Here is a 20,112-nt window from a genome sequence, read left to right on the forward strand (position 1 = left end):
AAGGAATAAAAAAAGAAAAGAAAAAAGAATAAATTAAATGGAAAAAATAATACATATTTAACAACCCTAAAACCTGATTCTTGCAGAAGAGAAAAAGAATTTGCAGAATCTTGTTTCAAATAAATAAAGAGAGAGAGGGCATAAATAAATTAGTAGAATAAGAAATGAACACAGAAACATACCAACACATACACCAAAGAAATTCTGATAATTTATAAAGTAACATTTTAAACCTGCACATCTTTAAGCTCAAAACCTACAAAAAATGTCAAAATTCAGTGAGAACAAGCCCATCAATCTAAACGGACTCACTATAAATGAAACAGCAACAAAAGACTTCATATTTTAAAAATTCCCAAGCACATAGATTCTACAAGTCATAAAAAAGATATAAGACTGTTCCTTTTTAAACTATCAAAGGGGAATTAAAAAAGAGAAGAACCATTTCTACACTCCTCCTATGATACCGGGAGTCTAATGCAAAAATCAAATGAAGACATACCAAAATTACAGTACACTATCCATGATAAAAAATAATACATTCAAAAACTCAGTGAAAAACATGCAAACAGATTACAGCCATACATGAAAAGAGGTCATACACCTTCACAAAACTTGTTCTATTTCTGTAATGTAAAATGTCTCCATATGTGTGTCTAAACCACATAAATGCATCTTAAATCCACAAAGAGATGTAGAAAAAATATGTTTGTCAAAGTCTAACATGTTTTCATGATAAAAATACAAGAGATTGTTAAGATAGAGGGATCATATCTTCGCAAAATAAGAGCTATATACAAGAATTTTGTGGCCAATATCATCCTGTATTAAGGAAAGTTTAAAGTAATCCTATTGACATCAAAACAGACACAAGTGTCCAATATACTCGGTCTTTGTCAACATTGTACTTGAAAACTAACTGGAGAAATAAAGCAAGACACAGAAATTAAAAGTGATACAAATAGGAAAGGAAGTAAAAATATTTCTAATTGTAAATAACATGATATTATACATTCCATATTCTACAAATTTTAACAGAAAAAATTCAACAAAGTATAAGAAATTCACAATCAAGACAGGTGACATAATCAACTTAAAGAAATCAATAGTTTTCTGTAGACTAATAACAAACATACAGAGAATAAGATCATGTACATGATTTCAACCCCAGTAGCCTCAAAAACAGTAAAATATGTAGAATAAACCCAACCAAGGAAGTAAAGTACATATGAAATGTAAGCTTAACTCTCTGATGAAAGACAAAGAAAAAAGGAACTAAAAAATGAAAAGTTATCCCATTCTCACAGGTAGCTAGAACTAATATTTTGAAAATAGCCATTCTATTAAAAGATATTTACAGATTCAGTAAAATTACAATAAAAATTTCCATCTCATTTTTCACAGAAATTTGAAAAAATAAACAAAATTCACCAAAAACAACAAAAGACCCCAGCATTCAAATGTTCTTGAGCAAAACCATACATTGGTAGAGAGATTTCTCTTCCAAATATTAATTTACATTACAGAGATATTATAGTGATCTTTTATTTTTGTTTTAATAAATAAATCTTTCCTTAATATCAAATTGCAATACAGGCCAGGCAGTGGTGGCACACACCTTTAATCTCAGCAGCCACACTAGTTAGCCAATAGATGCTAGGGTGTAGTGGTCTCTGTCTTTAAGCCCAGGACTAGAAGGAATATAAGGTGGGAGGAGACAGGTCTTAGGCTCAGCCTCAGTCTGAGTAATTCTGGAGGCAGGATTGCCTATTTCTGTCTAAGGTAGAGGTAAGAGCAAGTGGTTGTACACTTTGTTTTTCAGATTTTCATTTTTAACACTAATATCTGTCTTTTGCTTTTCATTACTCGTGCTATAAGATATAGAAAAAAAAACAAACAAAAGGGAACAATATGTCACCAGCACACACAAAACAGGCATATACATTAATAGAACAAAATCAAAGACCTAAATTTAGTACAGGTAATTTCAGCCACTTAATATTTGACAAACACACCATAAAGTATAAGCTGGAGAAAATAAAGCATCTTCCACAAATGCCGCTTGGCAAAAGGATACCAGAGGTAGAGGAAGGCAACTAGTCTAGCATCCATAACATTACACAAAAACTAACTCCAAATGAACCTAAAACATATATGTGAGATTTAAACTTGATAGAAGAAAACATAGGCAGTACCCTACATGATATAGACAGGAAAGGAGCTCCTGAATAGGACCCCATTTGTCCAAGAATCAAGGTCAATTATTGATATGGATGAGTGGGATCTCATTAAACTAAAACTTTTTTCACAGTCTAAGAAGCAATCACCCAGGTGAAACGGAAGCATCAGGACATTTCCCTAACAATTAGGGAAGTGAAATGAAAACATCTTAGACATTTGACTTTATCCCAGTCAGAATGACATGACATGAGAGTCCTTATTTAACAACAATGTGATTCCCATGCCCCTGCCCATTATTGTAGTCTCATGGAAGAGAGGCCATGAGAAGATTTCTAAAGAGATGTCGTTTTGTAAGTACATGTTTAGAATTGAGAAGGTAGATTTAATAACAGTGATTGAATGTCTTTGTTGTCAGACTCTAAAAAACAAATATCCCTTTTCATGCAACAATATTTAATTTCTTGCTATTTCCCTAAATAAAATGTTGACTAGTTCTCCAACATTGTATTTTTTATACAGAGCTAATATGTCTCTTATACACTAATTGGTATTTCCAAAGATACCTCTCTGTTAAGGATTCGTTTAACTTACTGTTCTGCCTACAGTTTTCTTTTAATGTTTGCTTATGGAAGAATCAATTTAGGAAAATATTTCTATCCTTGAATTCCTCATTCATCACCATACTGGGGTATGTCCTCAGTACAAATGTCCTATTAAAACAGCAATCTGGGTAATTCTTTCAAGAGTTACTTTGAAGTCTAAGATTTAGTCCAGACCCAGACCCTCTAGACCATAGCTGATCTGTCCCATGAGGTCTATAGTAGCGCATGTCTCCAGTATGAACTTTTCAAAAGTTCCCTGAAAAGAAATGGAAATAGAATATTCATCAGATATGAAAAATTATGTCTATTCAACTATTTATCCTAGAAAATAAAACTATTAATATTTACTTATGACATGTACTTTAAGGAACATTTACTAAAAGAATTGATTTATTAGTAACACCCCAAGACCTCTGAAAAATGTATGAACTAAAGAGCAAAAGAGCTATGATACGTTATAAATATAATAAAATTTTTGTGTCAGAGTTTTGTTCCTTGATTTCTGTGTCCTCTATGGATTTTCAGGATGTGTGATGGCTGTGATTGCCTGTTTTACTCATCTGCTCAACTGGTGTATTCACAGGGAATGCCTACTGGTGTTGGAGCCTGGGATGAGCGGGAGGAAGAATGTTAAGAAGGGATGGTCTGTGTGGGCCACAGGAGATGTGGGCAGAGGGGAAGGGATGAGACCGAGGGATTGGGTCTAGGAGAACAGAGAGATAGAAGAGAAGGTCTGTGGGCATGCTACCTGGGTTTCTGGCAGATGTCTTACCATAGATCTTAAGCATGGGGTCATTCCAAATAGAGGTGCTCAGGGAAAGAATTGGACACACTGGGGCACAAGTATGTGCGTCTCCAGGGAGCTGCTCCACTGCTGCAGCTGTATCCCTGGGATCCTTGAGACCAAACGCAATTCTGTGACTCTCTTAATGCCTGAAATCACATCACATAAGACACATTGGCTTGTGGGCGATTTCTAATGCGATTCCAATCCAGGTCAATTCACCCTGATATATCAGGTGAGAACACACAGCAGCTGTTTGGTTTGTCATTACCATTCTGGTCATACCGAGTAGAGTGAGTGACTCTTTCGAAGTTCATGTGGCCTTTGTGCCCTTACCATCTTCAGGTTATCTGCAAGTGTAGATTAGATGGGATCTTCAATTGTTCCACAATTAACTTCTTTGTTTTCCTTAAGTTTGTAGATACACTTAGGCATATACATGCATACTTTCCCCATATAGATAGAACAAAAAGAGTCTATTTTCCATGAGGTAAGGACAGAAGGGTTAAGATGCACAACTCTAAGGAGTTAGCATTATTAAATGCTAAGTAGAATGATGACCGAGCCTGAGTGCCTGTAGTCTTAAATTAAGTTATTTAACTTTCAAGTCATCGCAGAAGGCAGTGTGAATATTTTTAGTGTCAGCAGGGGAAAAGTCTAACACTTTTGTAAATATCATTAATTTTTCTTTTTAATTGAGCAGATTGGAACAGCATTGTGACATCTACAGACCACCCTTAGGATAACCACACTGTAAGCATATCCCTCCGCTGTGTGTTTACTGGGATTCACATATCTACCTTCCTGGAAGCATAGGGGGCTGGCTTGAAAGCCATGGCCCTCATGCCAGGCAAGATCTACATCTGTGTAAACCATTCAGAAGAAGCTGGTCCCGAATGCGACTGATTACCACCGTGTGACCAGGCAGAAATGCACAATCTCCCTTAGTGCCCTGGGACAGGGGATCAGGGATCAGCACACACTGGAAAAAGCAGGAGACAACTGAGCATCAGCTCACTGTAAAGCAAGTCTAGAAGAATCCTGCAGAATCAAATTCAAGAAGTTACTACCCGATGGGGAGGTGTTTGTATGTAAAACATCATCAACGTCTCCACACAGTGTGCTTGGTAGATCGCATCGCTAAGATTGGAGCTTTGCAAAACACGGTGGTCATGAGGCCCTGAGCTGAAGACAAGGTCTACGTCATGGAAGTCAGTCTTCATGTCAAGAATTAAGTTGCAGTTGCTCACTGAGGATCTTCTTCCTGTGATTGCAGCAGACAGCAACCGGATATGACCATGCTGAACACCTTTTAATCTCCAGGGCCATTTTCTGTGTTGGTTCATCTGGTGTCCCCACTTTCCACCATTAGTGGAGAGGGTGGCCCTCTTGCTGTCTCTGCTCACACTCGCTGTTGACATCATGCTTAGTCTTGCAAGTCACTGGGGAGTATTCTCTCAAACATGGACACTTCAGAATTTAATGTTTTCTTTAGACCTTGTGCCCATGAAAAACAATCATTGGTAATTCAGGAAATGGGTTTCTTTCGTAGTTACCAAAATCGTCTGTAAGAGAGGAATAGGATTATAAAATTAAAGGGGGGGTTCTTAATTTAGAAGTACTCTGTGATTACGTCTTGTTTATTTTATTGTAACTCAAAATGCCACTTTCCTTACCTTCCCTGAGGGACTCAAATTCTGGGAAATCCAGGTTTTAATTTTTATAATAGATAAATAGATGAAAGTTGAATCATGTCACCATTAGAGGCATGTATGCTTTCTCCTGTCTCTAGAAATATAGTTCATTATTATGTGGTTATATATAATATGCATTAATACCTTCTATAATTCCACAAGGCTATAATCCTGGAACTCAGGAACAGGAGAACTGAAAAGATGAGGTCAGTCTGAGCTACATAATCAATTTCCAGGCTATTCTGTGCATTGATACATTTTCTCAAAAAACAAACATGTCAGGGAGAGAGGTTCACACCAGTAATCCTAGCCCTCAGGAAACTGAGGCAGGAGGACGGCCATGATTTCCATCCTTCCCTGGGTTGCATAATAAGTTTAGGCCAGGCTGGGATACAGAGAATTGCAGGGCTTCTGGGCTAGTTGGTTGGAGTCAGACTCTGTGAAGTTGCCTTGCTCTTAGTGCCCATGCATTATGTTCTGAATCTTCCTGTTCAGAGCCGCCATGATGGGGAGAATTGTGGATCAGTTCTGTGAACACAGAGCGACAGGGCTAAGGGAAGCTGACAGTCAGAAAAATGGACGTTGTTGCCCGGAAAAATGGCCTATCTATCTGGGATTTGAGCAAGTGATCTGTTCTCTAGCCAAAAAGGAGCCTCTTAATCAATCAGTCTATCTATCTATCTATCTATCTATCTATCTATCTATCTATCTATCTATCTATCTCTGTGTGGTTCTTGTTGTGTGTGAGTCTTTATATATCTGTCTTTCTCAACATAGTGAATAAACACACTTGACAAATAAAAAAAAATAAAAAAAATAAAAAAAATAAAATAAAATTACCTGGTAAGTAAAACTATATAAAATTTCACTAAGATTGATGCCTAAATAAGCTACAAGAATGCACAGCTACATCAGATATTATTTTAATAAGCCAGAAGCCAAAAAGAGGGAGTCTGAATATTATCATTATATTGGGTTAAAGGGTAGATATGCATATATCACTAATGCATCAGCATGTCTCAGAATTGTGTTCTTGTGGTAATCTCATTTCTTGGAGTATGTAGATGGTGGAGAAAATATTTATTGAGTAAATAATAATTATTGACAATAAAGTAACACTGCAGCTTAATAAGAACAAGAAAATGTTTACAAACATTTGTTGTATGTTAATTTATGTAACGGCCAAAGCAATCCAAGAGATATTCTAGCATTGTTTTAACTCTTGAAACAGAGACATAACAGGTTAAACACTGTATTCAAAACCAAAAAGTTCTTTAAAATGCTAGGAACATCAAATTTAACTTTCTTACCTCTAGACTTCCTTCCTTCAATACTTTGACATGGGTAATTAATCACTTTAATGAAATTTAAATGAAATTTATGCCATGGCAATTTTAAAGCATTCCTGGGTAGTCCATATATGGTGATTCCATTGAACTGTTTCTTAGTGAGTTTCATGGCCTAAGTTTTTGAGGATGACTGACCAGGTCTATTCCTCAAGAGGGCACCAGATCTCATTATAGATGGTTGTCAGCCCTCACCTTAATACACAGAGGTGAAGCTTTCAAAACCATCATTTTCCTTTATGAATTATTGATGGTATTAATAAGCCATTATCTACAGAAAATATAATTAAATACATTTGATAACTATTTTAGAAACTTAATTCAATGTGAAGAATAATTATTTTAGTTAATGAGGAGGTTTGAACAGGAGTAGCTTCTATAGGCTAAAATATTTAGATGCCTTGCCATCTGTGAGAGGCGCTGCTCAAGAAGGAAAAGGAGATGGCTTCTTGGAATTAGGAGAGCCATTATCATCATAGTGTCTCTTCACAGCAACATTACATTATTAACAGAACATTAACTATTTCAGCAAATGTGGAATTTATATTACTCAGCTCAAATGACCAGTAAGATGAAAGTCTAAAGTAGAATAAGGAGGAAGAGGAAGAGTAAAAGAAGAAAGATGAAGAGGAAGAAGAGTGTACAAAGCAACCCAGTTACTTCAAAGGGTTTCTAATCTCCATTAAATTTACAATATGGAGGATGGAACCCAGACAGAAAATGATCTGAGGAATGTGAAAGGAACTGAGGAAGAGATGTGTGAATTAGTCACATGAATATGCATTAATAGCTTACGTGGAACTTTCAGTTTAATTTAAGTGATAGAAGATGAAAATAATGATGATTCTTTGGAAGTTGTTTTCATAGCCAGGCTATCTATAAAGAAGTAATTTGTTATATGCCTGTCAAAGATGTCAGGCTCTACACAACAGAGCAATATGAATTTTATGTGAACATGTTTCTCAAAGAGAACATATGAGAAATGTAAAATATGACTTTATAAAATGTAGAGAAAATATGTGGTACCATTGGGATATTGTTAAATCAGGTTAAAAAATGATAGCTAAAGAAGAGACCTAAAGAATAAAAGTGCATGTAAGACCACAAAAAAATCTATCAGGGAGCTCTTACAGCTGATAAACACCCTTAGTCAAATGGCGTCATATAAGATTAACTCAAGAAAATCACAGTCCTTCTATATACGATAATAAACAGGTTGAAAAACCTCAGGGCATCAACACCAAAATGCCTCCTTATGATCAATTTCAGGACTTAATCTGTTTTTCTAGGATCATTCACTTGTTTAGGGTTGAAAAAAAAAAAGTAAGTTTCTGTCCCAGTGAAGAACACGAATAATCCCAGGGGCATCAGCATAGCCTTTAAAGTGAATGACAAGATGGCTTAATCATCTATATGCACTGCAACCAGAGCATTTCCTATTTGATGTAGCAGCTCATTTTTGTAGGTAAGCAAGGGTTTTTCTTTATGTCAAGTTTTTTTAAGTGTTAAAATAGATTTCAAGTTATAGGACAAGTCTGAACTTAAAATTGATATGGAAGCCCATATCAAACAGAGTTGTATTGCAAATTGAATCAATGACTTCTGAGAAAAGAAAGGGGAAAACACGAAGTATTACTCACATATTTTGCTATACTTTACAAGTTACATGTTTTTTATGAAAGAAAACAACTAGAATATAATATTAGCTTCCAATGAGATTATGTGTATAATTTTTTTTGATTTCTGATTCAGTTTTCTTTAATTTCAATTTCTGACATTGTTACTATTATTTTATACACATTTTAACTGGCCATATATTTAGATATAATTTCAAGTGTTTATTTTCAAATTGCATAGTTTGTTTAAATGTAATTTCTTTCATATAAGCCAAAGAGAGATGTTATCTTCTTTTATTTTTATGATTTGATATTTCTAGTTATAACAGTAGACAATGAAGACATAGCATGGTCATGAAGAAAGCATGCATTGTACTGGCAAAGAATTGAAATATTGAATTCTGCCTTGTCTAATTGATAATCATCTGACAAGACTATATTTTACACATAGTTGATCCTCAGTTTTCTTTTGTATAAGATGATATTAGACTATATATTTTCTTAAGTTGTTGTGTAGATCAAATAAGAGAAATAAACACATCATTTATAACCAATTACAGTAGCTCCAGATCTTGTAGATACTTTTTGCTATGATTTTCATCTTGGTTTTAGTATTTCCAATATTATTAACATGGATTTGATCATGAGAATTGAGAAATTTATTTTTAAATTTTATTTGTTTGAGGATATTGTAGTTAAAATGCCTTATACATATTTTTTTTCTTCTAAATTAAACTCTAAATTATTTGCAACTGTATAGTATAAAATTTCTACTGCCTTTAAGTATAGCTTAAGAGAAATACATTTTTAAACTTTAATCTTGGGAAAAACTAGCAAGCTTTGGCATTTTTCCTGTTATGTCTAAATTTCTGACTATTTCTCATTTAATGCTCCAATAAAATCTGATTGGAAATAAAAGTTACATCAATTCAGATACCATACACTTGTTTTTTCAGTCAATATCAAAACAATATTTACTAAAATATTTGGTCAAAATGTTACAATAACTTAAGGAAATACATATTATTTTACTGACATAATCCCAGTCCAAAAACCATGACAGATAGACGAATCTTCTTATACAGTAATTTAGAGAGTCATTGTATTTAATTTCAAAATAAGATATGCTATATATGTTTTTAATGCCTTGCTTCTATATTCCCTTAGCATTTTGTAATATGTTATATAAAGAAAATTTAGAATTTATATTTTATAGTTATGTATACTGCAAATTATTTATTCTGGAAAATATATTATGATGGGTCCAAAATTGTTTCTTCTACAATTGTCTGTGTTCATGTGGTAAAATCAGTCAAGTGAGATTATTAATTAGCATTTTTGAAATACACACTATCAGTGGAGCCTGTCTAAGAGACTCTAACATCAGGGATTAGACTCTGAATGCAATACTTAGTCCTTTAAAATTGCTTTATCTCAGACCGTAGAGGAGAAACAAATTTATAGAATTATTGAATAGGTGACATTCCTATAGTGCATAGCAATTAACCTGTATTTTGTTATGTTTATTCAGTAAACTATTAATAATTTTTGAATCTCACTTGTGTTATTAAGCATTTTCACTATATTTCTTTTAATGTGATGACTTCTTTTTTGCACCTTTCCTATTCAGTAAACATTATTGAAAAAATTTCTTTACCAATCTTGAGAAATTTTTAAAAAGGGAGAAAAGAGGACTATTTTAAGTGTATGTTTCTAAGTCCATAATTTGAAGACCTTGCATACTCATGCAGTTAATTGATCAGATAAATTTATGGGCTAGTTTATTAAAATATCTTTCTGAGACAATGTTTTGTATTAAAATATCTCCCTGAATTCCTATCTTAATATTTAAATTATCTGTGTTTATGCAAACTAAATCACATTGCTTTTTATATTTTACTATATAATCTTGTAAGTAATGAATAAATATTTCTTTGCTGTTTACTCACATATTTGCCAAATTAATATATATATGTATGTATATATATATATATATATACACTAGAACAAAGCATTCACATAGACTTTGAATATATCTGAAACAATGTGCTTACATGATTCCATCTTGTTCTAAAGTTATAGAAATTCTATTTTTTCTCATACTGATATGAATGTTCAATTTAATTTGCAAGCCTTACCACACTTCATATTACATGCATATTGTAAATGTATATATTTACATGACTGAATCATTCCTGTCCCCTTGTGTACCTGTTTTTAATATTTTATAAACTCTTAGTCCACGACAGAAAAAAAAATCCTAAACCAAAACTACTGGGAAGAAATTACATGAATGTTTAATATGTTCAATGAGTTGTATTTTCTTGAGATTTTAAGTAGAGAGAAAAAAATTTTTTAAATGATTTTTTCTTTAAATTTAATTATGATATTTCACTTTAAAATTTACCTGTGATAAAAGTGTGGAATCTCAAGTTCAAAAATCTAAAATATTGACAAATAATATTTGATGTCCTTATAGCATAACAAGGACTACTACATGGGTGTGGTTTCCATTATAATAGTTTGAATTTACTCATTTTGTCATGAATCTTTGAAAATCAAATTATCTGCTCAAACAGGACCCGACTAATTGTAATATCAATGGTCACAAATGGAAGAGACAAAATTTTCTTGGAATCCCTCCTTGGGAGGAGAATTAGCCTCTCCCAGATAGGAGCCTCTCATAGGAGATCCAATGCAAAATGACCTTTTCTGAAAGTGTATATATACAAAAAACAAAAATGGTCTCAGAGGTTGTGTTTATATATTTCTGCATAAATATTTATATTTATAAGAACAATAATAAAGCAAAAATAGACTTTCAAGTTTAGAGTGTTGGTTGGAAAACATTGGAGAAATTCAGAGGTAGGATACCTGTGAGGGGCAGGAAGAATGGGTGAGAGTGTGATACAATTCTATTTCATGTCAAGATATTGAAATGCATACATACATACATACATATACACAGTATTATAAGAGAAAAATACATAAGAATGGAAATTTAAAAACGATAATTTGAACAGAGTGATATAAAATTATTTACATAAAAATACTTTAACTGCTACATTTTTAACTTTATAAATTTATTTGACAAGTAAGTATAATTATCATTTTCTTTTACTTCATATAGTGACATCTGTCTGCTTTCCTAAAGTTACTCATCATCGCTCACCTCATTATTACCAATGAGGTCACTATGCCTTAAGGACCAAACATAGACATAATGTGGAAACTCTTATATGGTACTTTTCATGTGAAATATATAACTCAAAATCAAAATGGAATGATTGGCATCACCCATGGATGTCCACAAGAATCCCTTGCAGAATGTGACAGAAGCTACCATGTTTATACTCTTGGGCTTCACAGATGACGTTGAACTGCAGGTCTTCCTATTTTTACTGTTTCTTGCTATCTATCTTTTCACTTTGATAGGAAACTTTGGACTGGTGGTTTTAGTCATTGGGGATTCTCGATTACACAATCCCATGTACTATTTCCTCTGTGTTTTGTCTTTCTTGGATGCCTGCTATTCTACAGTTGTTACCCCCAAAATGTTGGTCAACTTCCTGGAAGAAGATAAATCCATCTCATTCCTTGGCTGTGCAACACAGATGCTTCTCTTTGTTACGTTAGGGACCACAGAATGCTTTCTGTTGGCAGCAATGGCTTATGACCGCTATGCAGCCATCTACAACCCACTTCTGTATGCAGTGAACATGTCACCCAGAGTCTATGTGACACTCATTATAGCTTCCTATTCTGGCGGAGTTCTGCATGGTACTATACACACAGTGGCTACTTTCAGTCTGTCCTTCTGCAGATCTAATGAAATCAGGCACGTCTTCTGTGATATTCCACCATTGCTTGCTCTTTCTTGTTCCGACACACGCACCAATGAGCTTCTACTCTTATACTTGGTGGGCTTGATTGAGATCACTACCATCCTGATTGTTCTGATCTCCTATGGATTCATTCTCTTTGCCATTCTGAACATGCACTCTGCGGAGAGTAGAAGAAAAGTGTTCTCCACATGTGGCTCCCACCTCACTGGAGTGTCTATTTACCATGGTACAATCCTCTTTAGTTACATGAGACCAAGTTCCAGCTATGCGTCAAACCATGACATGGTAGTGTCAATATTTTACACCATTGTGATACCTATGCTGAATCCCATCATCTACAGTTTAAGGAATAAAGATGTAAAAGAGGCAATGAAGAAATTATGGAGAAAATTTGGTCTATAATTAATATACACATTTAAAAATATAATAGGGCCTATGTAATTCATACTGCCTTATTCATTTAAGAAAAATCCCTATATGCCCTGGGATGTCATGTGTTATTTAGTCTCCTAAGGCTCAAGTGGTTATGACAATTCCACAGACTTCAGCATGACTTACAACTGTTGACTTTTACCCAGCTTACCTGGGCTGTGGTAGTGTTTGTCTGATTCCTCCACTCTGCAGTCTCTCCTTTTCTCTCTTTCCAGGCTATGCTCATGGGCAGGATGAGGAAGTGGGAGTTTATGTTTCTCTTTCTGAGGACAGGGAAGATACAAGAATCCTTCTAAATGAGACATCTGCCCCTCTTTTCATTGATTTAGGCAGCATTTTATTTATACACGCATGGCTTCATAGTTATTGATTTTATATGTTGAGTTTTAATTTAATTTTGCTTAATATTTTATTCAAATTGTTCATGATTTGACACTTGGTACAGGTTTTAAAACAATACTTACTGTTGGTAAGTAGGCAAGCAGCAGAACCTGCTATAACTATTTTAAAAGAATAAGGTAGTGTGAATAACATATGCCCTTTGTTTTAATTTGTAAATAGTTTTAATTTGATAGCAACAAATATACTCACACTTGTAAGATATTAAGATAGAAAGGTATCTGGAGGACTCTCTACATAATTCTTTCATTAATTTCTGCAAATGTAAAGCTTCTGTGAATGTAAATTATATTGTAAAGGGCTATCTGGTGTCTCCAAGGTGTAAGCAAGGCTTAAATATGCAAGTAGAGTTTGGAAGACTTGACGGTAAACACACAAAGGATTCTTTTTTCTCTTCTCCTTTAGTTGTCTGATACTCTTGATAAATTCCCTTAGCATGTGAAAGAACTCTTTTCTTGTGTCAGACACAATAATGTTAAACTACACTGAAAAGTACATTGTCTTGGGAACTCACAAGGTCCTTATGAGGAGCAGAAAGAGCAAGGAAGTCAGGACCGCGAGGGGTGTGCCCACCCACTGTGATGGTGGGGATGATCTAATGGGAACTCACCAAAGCCAGCTGGACTGGGAGTGATGGAGCATGTGATCAAACCGGACTCTCTGAACGTGGCTGACAAGGAGGGTTGACTGAGAAGCCAAGGACAATGGCACTAGGTTTTGATTCTACTGCATGTACTGGCTTTGGGAGAACCTAGTCTGTTTGGATGCTCACCTTCCTAGAATTGGATGGGTGGGGGGGACCTTGGACGTCCCACTGGGTAGGGAACCCTGACTGCTCTTTGGACTGAAGAGGGATGAAGAGGGAAATGGGAGGAGGTGAAAATTTTTAATAATAATAATAATAATAATAATAATAATAATAATAATGATAATAACCTGAAAAAAAGAAAAGTACATTGTCATGGATGGATATGACTCAACACATAGCCTCAAGAAGAAAAGAAATAAATGCATCTCTGACTGGACTTAATGGGGGAATGAGTTATTAGGTTAGTCTTAAATAATGAATTGTTGCTTACTGAAAGATTCTGGGAGAAAGGGAGTTATTATCTTTATTTGTTTACTATAGGTGGGACTATCAATTGTACCAAAGTACAATCATAAAGAGTACTTTGTTTAATCTCAATTTTTCCTGACACCAAACAGTAACTCATGGTTTCGTCACATGGTAAAAGGCAGAAAATCCTGAATGTGAATTACAAACATGTCAAAAATTTCCATCTAAGACTCTTATATTTCTTTTACAAACAACCGAACAGTCAAAACTCACAATAAACCACAGATAGTAGTAGACACTATACTCAAATTAAGCTATTTCAATCTTTCTAAAACCTGTACACTTTTCACATGAAAATTAAATGTAATTCATTCAAATTAGCTCAAATGATCCCTGACTTCCAACATCAACTCAAAATCATATTTAAATCATAAAAATGATATACAGCACACACATTTCTCCTAAAATGATGTTTTCTCCAACAGTATCCCAATGAAATAAAACATGCTAAATGCATCCAAAATAAAGTGGTAAGTAAGGGTAATGCCATAGGAAAAATGAGCACGAAGAAATGTGTAAGAAGTATCAACTTAATTAGGCTGAAAAATAAGATTTGACTGTGTCTCCTAGGTCCTACTAAGATTGATTATTGCACCATCCCACCTTCTGGCCATCCTTCCTTCATGCTTAGCAGAGAAAAACATGTACATTAGTGCCTATGCCTTGATGGCTTTTGCAGTCCCAGGCATATGGTATCATACTGATAAGTCAATCATCGTCCGATCTTAGGAGTTTTTGCATTTCTGAGTACCTACTAAGCATTATCAAGGTGGAGGATGTCCATTAGCTCTAGCCCTATGACTAACTGCTCATTTTATCCACCATTTTAGTTGCTAAAAAGAGAATGATTTGTCCATGGGCTTTTCACTCCCTGAGAATAGCTATAATGTTGGAGGTGTTCATATCATCTAAGACTGTATTTATAATAGGATAGAAATTCCTTTATCATATTAGATTGTATTAGGGAACAAATGTTCCTTAGTGTCATTTGTTCAGACTGGGAGACAGAAAGCAGTGTTCCATGATTGTGAACCATGGCTTTTTTAGAGCAATTAATATAACTGTGACTTTAAATTCCTATCAAGCATATATTGTATATAAAGATTTCATTTGGTAATGGAATGCTGTTTTGCACACTAAAATTTGTGGGTTTCTGGATTAGAAAACACCTTTATTTTATCATGGGAAGTTCAAGAATATGGCAACTTCGTACTTTATAGTGAAATGCCCAAGATCTACTGTACACTTGTAACAAATCATAAGCTAATTCTCAAAACACACTCTACACATGACAAGATGCCATTGCTACAAGAACTGCACATTCCAAATCTTTAGGGGACTGAAAAAGGCTCCTAACAACAGAACTTGGTGACACTCCAAACAATTTGAGGCATCATATCATATGTCTTGAACCTCACCTGACCTTGTTTGCCATCTTAAATTACTACTGACGAGTTTCTTCTTTTTTCCTCAGTTTATCTTTTCACTATTTCTATATCTAAAATTGAAGTCATCATTTTAAGATATATAATAATAACATACATTTTGGGGAAATATATATATACATATACACTCATGGCATATTGTTCTATGTATTATTCATTTTATAATCAAAACTTTCCATTATTTCATTACTTTTTAGATTCTTGATTTTTATATCATTCAGAAGTTACCTTTTTTACTTGCATCCATTTTATTTTGATCAAATCATACTATCAATATCTCCCCACCCACCAGTTCCTTCCTAACCTCCCAGTATCACCCTTTTTTCCCAATGTCATGTACTTATATTTAGAGCACCCTGATATCATCCAGTACTGCCTGTATTCACATGTGTGTAGGACCATCCACTGGATCATGAAAAGCCTCTCAAGGGAAGTATACCTAAAGACATCTGACTCTTCGCCTGCCAAAAGCCACTGACTTTTAATCTCCATCATTCTGAGGTACCGGTGGGACTTAATGTGTTCTTCCGGCATTCATCCTGGTCTTTTGTCTCCTTTTCTTTGTGCAGGCATCACAACCTCTTACAGGCATCCTTTCTGGATCTTACACGTTTTCTGACCTCTTCCTTCATATTGGTCCCATGATAAAAACGGTTGTGATACAGATATTCCATTTAAAGTCAAGACTTCTAATATGTCTTATTTTCTACTCAATTGTAGTGGTTTTCAGTTGTATTTTAATAAATAAAGACTGCCAGAAGATCTGAGACTAAAACAGTCCCACTGGTCAGCCTTACAGACCAGATTATGGTAACATATAGCTTTAATCTCAGTAGCCACAATGACACACACCTTTAATCCTAGTAGCCACACTTGCTGCCATAGAAACTGGAGGGTACATACCTTTAATGATGGTGGTGCAGGTCCTTAATCCCAGCCATGGAGAGGATTATAAAATGGGAGGAAATGGTTCTCAGATACACAGTCTCATTCTGAGATTCTGGGAAGCAGAATTCTGGGATCTGGAAGCTTTCAATTTATGATATCCCTCTCTTTTTTGTTGTCTTTTAATTTTTAATTGAAATAGAATTAAATAGCTTTCTCTCCTTCCAGGCACCCACCCAGACTTCCTACCCCCAACTGCTTGCATGTCTTTCTATCACAGTGACACCCCTTTTTTAGTTATTGTATATACATATATATTATGCAATAATATATACAATAATAAAATAATATACAATATCTATTTCTGCATATATATTCACAAAACAATAAATACAGTCTTCTTAGTCTGCCCTATTTCAGGTGTTCACATATTCTTGAAGATAGTTAGATCATGGACATCAAAACAGAAGCTGTCATTATGGTATTTGGTCCCTACATGTTCTTTGCCATATCTGTTGTATGGCAAATGTGAATGAGAATACTGTCGTTTTTAAGGTTAAATAAGGAAAAGAGAGTTCCACCAATACAGAAATTTGTAAAGGCACTATCTAACAAAATACTCTCTAAAGTCAACATTTTTCGAAGAAAAAATGTACTCAAGTGTGCATCCTGTTCTCTGTACTGCCACTGTACTCATCAAGTGCAATGTCTTGAGCTGGTCAACCATCTTAGAATGTAAAATTGGCTTAGGCCCCTCAAAGTGAAACACAAGACCCGTTTTCATCAGCAATAAAAATCTGGTGAGAGGAGTCCTGGGTGTGATTGCTAGACTTGTCTCCTTAAACTTATGGAGAAGTAAAATTTTGTCTTTGGGGGAATTTAGACACATTTCTAGACAGTCTATAAATCTAGATCTTGTGGTGGGAAACTTTTCTCATTCATTCTCAACATCTGGAAACTTATCCAGGTCAAAAACTGTCCTGTTTTCTTGGGGATGGTCCAGAGATTCCTAGAGAACTTGGAAAAGAGAATGCTCTAAAGACTGCTCTCTGAATCAATTTATCTGCCCTCCCCCTTTTCACCCCTCTCTTTGTGAACATCTATTTTTTCTAAGGTTGCTGCTCTCCCAAGATGTTGTCTGTTCTCAGGTCCCTTTATCCACTGAACCGTTTTTTTAAGCCCACATTTTGTTTCTTGTAGTTGATTATTTTCAGTTTTTAAATTATTTCCCTTTTTGATATTATAATAGAACGACAACATTTTTCTCTTCCTTTTCTTCCTCTGAACTCTTCCATGCAACCCTCCCTTCCCTCTTCAAAACTCACAACACCTTTTTATATAAATTTCTTTCACATGTGTATATAAATACACACATACACAACAAATAATATACAGTAATACACAAACTATATATATTCACAGATATATGCATATATAATATTAAGCTATATTCCGGAATATTAATTGTTGTGTGTCTTTATATATGCAAAAATATTATTTATTGTGTGTGAATTTGTGTGTGTATGTGTGTGGTGTGTGTGTCTTTCTGTTGGGTTGCCACAATGATACTTGTATTAAGTTTTAAGGACTGGCCATTTGATACAGAATGACAAAAAGTTATGCTTTTCTCCAGGAAGGATCACATCTCTGACTCTCAGGTCCTCGGGTGCCTATTTCTATGTTCAGGGTCTCATGGGCTCTTCACTCTCATTTTAGGCATGTCTATTGATATTGTCCTTCTACAGCTCTTGTTTCTCTTGTTCTCTGCTCTGCAATGGTATCTGACCCTTGAATGTGGGAATGTTTATAGATGCATTCACTGGGACTCTACAACTCTGTATTTTGATTGGTTGTGGCTTTCTGTATCTGTCTCTATTTGTTTCAAAGAGAAGATTCTTCAATGAAGGTGAAGACTGCATTTGTCTGTGGGTATAAGGACAAATGTTTGTTGTTAGGGACTATGCTGGTACAGGAAGTTAGTAGTTGTAGGTTCTCTTCCAACAGCCATCACCTCATTAGCACTGAGTACTGAACTGGGTTTCCAGCTCCAGGCTTGTTTACTCTTTTATTGAGTGACTATTAAGTCTAATTAGAGAATTGTTGGCTACAGCTGAGGTTTGACATTTACTTCAGGTTTTATTTTTTTCCTTTTTTTATTATTATTAATTTATAAAAATTTCCACTTCCTCCCCTCCTCCCAATACCCTCCCACTCCCCTCACTCCCTCTCCTCCTCCCTCTCCAGTCCTAAGAGCAGTCAGGGTTTTCTGCCCTGTGGGAAGTTCAAGTTCCTCCCTCCTCTCTCCAGGTCTAGGAAGGTGAGCATCCAAACAGACCAGGATCCCAAAAAGCCAGTACATGCAGACGAAAGCAGTCCCAGTGCCATTATCAATGGCTTCCCAGACAGCCCCCCATGTCAGCCACATTCAGAGAATCCGGTTTGATCACATGCTCGTTCAGTTCCAGTCCAGGGGACTTGGTGAGCTCTCATTAGATCAGACCCGTTGTATCAGTGGGTGATTGCCCCCCTTGCGGTCCTGACTTCCTTGCTCATGTTCTTCCTCCTTCTGCTCCTCATTTGGACCTTGAGGGCTCAGTCCAGTGCTCCAGTGTGGGTCTCTGTCTCTATCTCCATCTATCGTCGGATGAAGGTTCCCTCTGATCCTGACTTCCTTGCTCACATTCTCCCTCCTTCTACTTCTCATTTGTACCTAGGGCGTTAAGTCCTGTGTTCCAATGTGGGTCTCTGTCTCTATCCCCATCCATCGCCAGATGAAGGTTCTATGGTGATACGCAAAATATTCATCAATATGGTCATGGGCCAAGGCCAGTTCAGGCACCCACTCCTCTGCTGCCCAGGTAACAATCTGGGAACCTCTCCTTGGACCTGGGAACCACTCTAGAATCAAGTCTCTTGCAAATCCTAAAATGGCTCCCTTAGTTGAGATATATACTTCCCTGCTCCCATATTCATCCTTCCTCCCTCCCCCCATCCCATTCCCCCAAACTATCCCCCATCCTCCCCTTCTCCCTTCTCTCTAACCATCTCCCCTTACTTCTACACCCCACCCCCCGTGCACCCAAGTTTGCCTGGCAATCTTGTCTACTTCCAATATCCAAAAGGATAACTATATGATTTTCTTCAGGTTCACCTTCTTATTTAGCTTCTCAAGGATCACGAATTATATATACTTCAGGTTTTAAAGGGAAGCAGTTTTTTTCTAGAAGCTGTTATATTTAGATCTACCTACTATACATTGTTTCCATACAATGTTCTTCCTCCTCCTAGATGCCCATTCTGCTAAAATATTCTTCAAATTGGAATTGTGCATCAGTTTCCTCTCTGGATAGACAAATGATGCTCTTATTATATTATATACAATAACCTGCGTTACCTTATTTTATAGCTTCTCAAATTATAAAATTTGGCTGAAATTTAGAAGTTCAATAACTTATGCTGTTAGAATTTCCTTGTCACATACCAAGCTGTAGATTGGAATCAAAAAATTGTTATTCTGCCCCTGAATGACAGAATTCTCTGTGCAGAAAAATTCTTATATTAGTACATTGACTTGGATAGGTTTCGCTGTTGTCTATGCTTTCCTTTAGAAACCCTATCCCTCATTTGTAGTCCACCAGCAGCTGACTCACCTTTTAGCTCACTGGTGGGTTGGCATATCAACAACCAGCAATAATGAAGTCGGTTTCCCTTTTGGTCTGTGCAAAGATCTCTGAGTTAGAGGAAGGGACTGTCTGGCAACCTCTTG

At 35.5% G+C, this 20,112-nt stretch overlaps 1 protein-coding gene across 1 annotated transcript; it reads left to right on the plus strand.

Annotated features, from left to right (window-relative positions):
* The first annotated feature begins 11,501 nt into the window (after positions 1-11,501).
* Positions 11,502-12,470, plus strand: LOC125407667 (olfactory receptor 5T9-like). The gene has a single exon (XM_048445433.3). The coding sequence runs from the start codon at positions 11,523-11,525 to the stop codon at positions 12,468-12,470; it is 948 nt and encodes a 315-aa protein (XP_048301390.3). The 5' UTR covers positions 11,502-11,522.
* The last annotated feature ends 7,642 nt before the right edge of the window (positions 12,471-20,112 follow it).

Source organism: Myodes glareolus, chromosome 6, assembly GCF_982192425.1.
Source record: "Myodes glareolus chromosome 6, mMyoGla1.1, whole genome shotgun sequence".
In the NCBI taxonomy this organism is placed as follows: Eukaryota; Metazoa; Chordata; class Mammalia; order Rodentia; family Cricetidae; genus Myodes; species Myodes glareolus.